A 5,292-nucleotide genomic window follows, 5' to 3' on the forward strand; every position below is an offset into this window, starting at 1 on the left:
TTAATTTTCTACCTTCCAAGTTCACACTGTCATGATGAACAATTTAATTTTCTACCTACCAAGTTCACACCACTAAAATCTTATAAAACTAGTTCTCCATGTTAAAAAAATATATATTTTAGTTTTGTTTATTTATGTATCCCCTTAATGATAGGAACGTGAACTAAGATCTTGCATTAGAAAACTAAAAAAATTGCGAGTTATCAATATGCAGGGATGACTTGTATATAACATTTGTATTAAAAACGGCTTCGTAAAGTAAACTCGTTTTAATTAAATCGTTTCTTGATCTTTTACAATATCCTGAAAAGACCATAACGTTTTAATTAAATCGTTTCTTAATCTTTTACAATATCCTGAAAAGACCATAAGAAATGGTAGACGTTGACTTTCTTCGTTTCATAACTACACGGATTCCCTAATGTCTATATATTGGACAAAATCTATACACAGTTTCCTTCAACACAATTACCATTTTGGAAATGGGAAAATTAATTGCAAAAAGTGCAATTTATTGTGTTTTTATTCATTTCCTACTAGTAGGGAAAGTTGTAAGTCGTCATTTGCAATATAATGCTGTGGAGTTGGTGTCGGATGGTTTCAGTGATGAATCGATTCTACGTCTGAAAGGATCCGATTCTTCTGAAGAGGAGTGTAAGCTGATGTACGGGTTTTTGCCATGTTCAACGAATATCCCGAGTCATATCTTCCTCATTGTGATTTATGAGTACCTGTTATATCATGGTGAATCCTATGCTGGTGGTGATGGGAGAATATTTCGTGTCCTTGGCAAAAACTTTTATGTTTCAATTTTTTCTCAGCTTCTTGACTCCCTTCCAGATTCTTTGATTCTTCTTGGTAACTTCTCTTTTTTCATGTCCTCCAAATTACCTGTCCTGTAGAAATGTGCAAATTTATGACTTTGTACCATATGTTGTACTATGTATGGTGCTTAGTATAATAAATGACTTTGAATTGTGGTGCTAATTATAGTTAGTTCCCTTTATGAATTACCAAATATAATAGTGATCATCCTCCCACTTGTGGCCTTCATCCTCCCACTTATGGGTTTTCCAATGGAGACTCAAGTTCAATTTTCACTTGTGTCCATGAGCGTAGCCTAGTGTATAGTGGGGTCCCCCCCCCCCCCCGAATGTTTCAGGTAGAAGTGTAAAATTTCCTATTTTTCGTCTGAAAATTTTAAAATTATATAGGATTGCCCCTCCAATTATTTTGCCTAAATATTTATACAATATATAAATTGGGTCAGATGACTTCCGCCCTCGGAACTTTTGGTCAAGCTCCGCCACTGCTTGTGTCATATTAGGGTGGATATTGGACAATGATGGTGACAAACCCACTGAGGGAGGTTCGATCTTGAGCCGCACCCCGGTTTTCATCCGGCTGTTACTTCAGCGGAGCTTCTCGTGTGGAGGCAGTATGGTTTCCGGGGGAACGCCGTAACCAAGTTTTACCAACCCAGCGCGGGCCCGGTTAAGAAAACGTAGTCTGCGCAGATCTTGGCTAGGGCCGCCGTTTAGGCGGTGTAACATTGGGTCACTCAAAAAGAAAGTCACCATTCAATTATTGTAGTCAACATATGGAGCCATTAAATTTAAATAACCCATGCGTACGTGGTATAGTGGTATTGGTGATTGCACCTCACATATGTGCTATTTTTTAACATCAATTGTTTACACCTAAATACTACCTAACCTTACACTTCTTACACTTGCAGGATTTGAAATCACACCACTTTTGTGGGGGGCAAGCATCATACTCTAGATCAGTGGGTTCTGGGTTGATTAGGTGCTATTTAGGAGTAAAGAGATGTTAAAAAAATACTAATGTTAACAAGGATTAAATATATTTTACCTGAATCGAGCAATGGAAGTAACAATGATATTATATGCATGTTATAGCCTTGGCAACACTATGACAGGATCTTGATCCTAGATTGCAAAAAGTGTGTTTATTTCTCAAATCAGTGAATTTACTTATATTTTCTTAAGATTTAAATCTCAAGTTTTTAAGTATTATATCATAATCATCGAGTAGCAAATTAGTATATATGATTGCTCCAAGTTTTAAACCAATTTTCTGACAATTCTTTCCTTGATCATTTGAAATTTAGCAACTGGACTGTCTTGTGATCAAGAAAAAGCGCAAGAATACGTTCTAACAGGCGCGGGGTTGCTAGCCGGATCATCAGTATTACTTCTCACACTTCTCTGGGGTACATGCTTCGTCTGCAGCAGAAGAAAATTCACGGGTTCGCATTCTTCATCATCTCTCCTTGCAGGTATGATCGTTATCATTTTCTATTAGCTTTTGTCTGCTCAAAAAGCATGTAGGATTATTGCCATGAACCTAAATATATGTATATTTTTATAGGTTGGGGTGTTCATACAGATCCAGAAACCAGCTTTCATGCCACAGTTATGTTCTATTCTCTTATACCATTTGTAATCATCCTATTTCCGAGTGTGTTTGGAATATCATATTCTACTCAAGAACACAAGATCGTCCTACTTGTGTCACTTTCGGCTGCCGTGATTTGTTTGATCTCATACTTCTGCTATCAGGTATATATTTGTTTTATATACAAAAAAAAAAGTTGCTTGATGTGTATCCAAATTAGATGCATTGCTTCATTCTTGATTTTTCCGTTTTGGAAACCATTTTTTGCAGTGTTTTGAAAAAAAGATATGGATAAGGAGACTGGAGTATGCAGAAGTCGAACAAAAAGTCGAAATGCATGTACCGTTTTATGAGGTGCAGGCACTTATGATGGACAGGGAAAAACATTTGATAAAAAGACAAAAAGATATGGAGCAAATGCTGAAAACTACAGAGAATGACAAAGAGAGTACAATGAGCAAGAAAGAATTCCATAAAATGTTTGAAGAATGGCTTGATGACACCAAAAAATTAATGGATGATCCATATTCGATGGATAAAAAGGAGACCGAATACAATCAAGTCAGTGCCACATAATTAGCTAGTATCAGTTCGCTTAACGTACTTGAATGCAAATGGGTTTGAGGTATGAGCTATTGGTGAATTATACTTTTGGCTTGTACATTTCAGGTTGTGGAACTGTTACTAGAGGATAAGAACAAATGGATAGAGCTAATGTCGTTTATGATGGAAGATGCTTCGGGAGAGAAGTTTCTTACAGAAGATGGGACCCCGAATGAATCTGCCATATACGGGTAAGGAGAGGCTGCGTAGAAGTGGCAGATGTAGATCAAAAAAGGGACCCCAAATGAATATCATCTATTTCTGTGTAGAAATTTCTTACAGAAGATGGGACCCCAAATGAATCTCATCTATATCTGAACTGGTCGATTTTGATTGTGTTTTAATAAAAAAAAGGTTTACTTTTATATTGTGTTAATTATTTATTAAAGATTTTAAACTTGTAAAAAGTGTCTGTAGATCAACCCAACTTGTCTGGTTCTTGTTCAACCAACAAACCTTTCGATGAGTTACCTGGTTTGGGTGCCCAGCCCATCAATCCTGCAATTTCACTCCTATGAATATCTGCCAATAGCGATTTATAATTCTGTATGGTCTAATTTTGTGTTAAATTTTCAGATTTTTCGATAAAATCGATATTGACAAAAATGGACATATTACACCAGCTGAACTAGAAGCCTACTATCAGAAGATACTGTTAGATGATGAAATAGCGGAGATCATAATGAGACATCTAGACATAGATGGGAATGGAGATATAGATAAAGAAGAATTCAAATCTGGAGTTAAAAAATGGCTCGCTTCACGTAACTTACAACAACGGTCGCAGGACAGCAACCTAGTAAGAAACATCATGATAAAAATCACTGCTTCTTTCTAAATAATCAATGATAATATATTTTATAGATAGCAATTTCGAATCATTTACAGGGTGGATTTGGGTTGTGTTTAATCTCCAATGGATTACATTAAAAATCAAGCTAAAAGAAATCGTCAAGTAGTCACATGGTTGATCATCATTCACCATGTATAGGCATAAAAACTCCTGAAATATATTTATGAGAAAAGTTAGATTAAAACTGTAAAATCTGGTTACCTAGACCTTTTACTTAACTACCTGTAATAATTTGTTTGGTGCAGGAACCCGATAAGTACCATCGGACTGAGGCAAAGGCAAAGACAAAGGAAATGCTTAAGGCAATAATACTACTGATAGTAGGAATCTTAATGATAACATTCTTGGCTGAGCCTCTGGTGGAAAGTGTTAGACAATTTTCAGAATCTGTAAAGATAGAGCCCTTTTATGTGTCATTCATCTTAGTCCCGTTGGCCACCAATGCTAGAACAGCAATTGCAGCCATTAGAGCTGCTAGTCAGAAGAGACATCACACAACATCGTTTACTTTCTCTGAGGTTTGTCCCTCCCTCCCTTGATTACTCTTGCCCCTACTACATTCTACCATCTACTTGCATTTGTGGTAATTTACAATCTCAGTTTTCTTGAAATGCAGATATACCACAAGGTTTTCCTGAACAATATTCTGGGATTTTGTGTTCTTGTCTCAGTCATATATTTCCGTGGGTTCACATGGCATTTTTCAGCAGAGATTCTAGTTGTGGTCATCGTTTGCATAATAATGGGACTTCTCGCAAGTTTAAAATCCAAATTTCCTGACTGGACTTTGCTCATCGCTTTCCCACTCTATCCGTTATCTATGGTAGTTGTTTATTTTGTAAATGATGCTTTTCAGTTTACTTGAAACTTGATCGAGTCTGAGAGGTGTCGGGTATGCTGTACTTTTCACGTCAGTTTCATGCATTGCTCATTTCCTTCGCATAAATCTGTATTGTTTGAGAATCTGGAATGTAATAATATGTCTTGTTAGAAATAACTCGTTGATGTGGCCTTACGGATCATTTGAGTAACGTTACCAATATGACATAACTAGTCCCCGACAATTACTTGATGGTAGTAATTGTCAAAATTGATTAGTTAAGTGGCAATTATGATTTCCCTTTAGGTACCATTAATAGAGAATACATAGAGTTTTTATAACGGATCACTATTCATGACCATTATTTATTCATTGATCTTTATATATTGATGATAAGTGATCAAAAACTTATGAAGAACAACAATACTAAGAATTTTCTCTAGTGTGATCCATCAACACAAGGTACCATAACGGGAATCATGACTTTATCTTTATCCTCGAAGATAATCATCCCTACAATTAAGTATCTCTAACTTGGCATCTATATTTACGTTATGATTGAATAAACATGATTAGGGTTCTTTATTTTTGACCT

General features: G+C 36.0%; 1 protein-coding gene across 1 annotated transcript; it reads left to right on the forward strand.

Moving 5' to 3' along the window:
• The first annotated feature begins 454 nt into the window (after window positions 1-454).
• On the forward strand, window positions 455-4,874 carry LOC110897631 (sodium/calcium exchanger NCL2). Its single transcript, XM_022144390.2, has 8 exons — window positions 455-858; window positions 2,135-2,302; window positions 2,395-2,585; window positions 2,692-2,982; window positions 3,091-3,215; window positions 3,601-3,823; window positions 4,123-4,395; window positions 4,494-4,874. The coding sequence occupies exons 1-8, from the start codon at window positions 483-485 to the stop codon at window positions 4,740-4,742; spliced, it is 1,896 nt and encodes a 631-aa protein (XP_022000082.1). The 5' UTR covers window positions 455-482; the 3' UTR covers window positions 4,743-4,874.
• Window positions 4,875-5,292: the final 418 nt, after the last annotated feature.

This window comes from Helianthus annuus, chromosome 13, assembly GCF_002127325.2.
Source record: "Helianthus annuus cultivar XRQ/B chromosome 13, HanXRQr2.0-SUNRISE, whole genome shotgun sequence".
Lineage (NCBI taxonomy): Eukaryota > Viridiplantae > Streptophyta > Magnoliopsida > Asterales > Asteraceae > Helianthus > Helianthus annuus.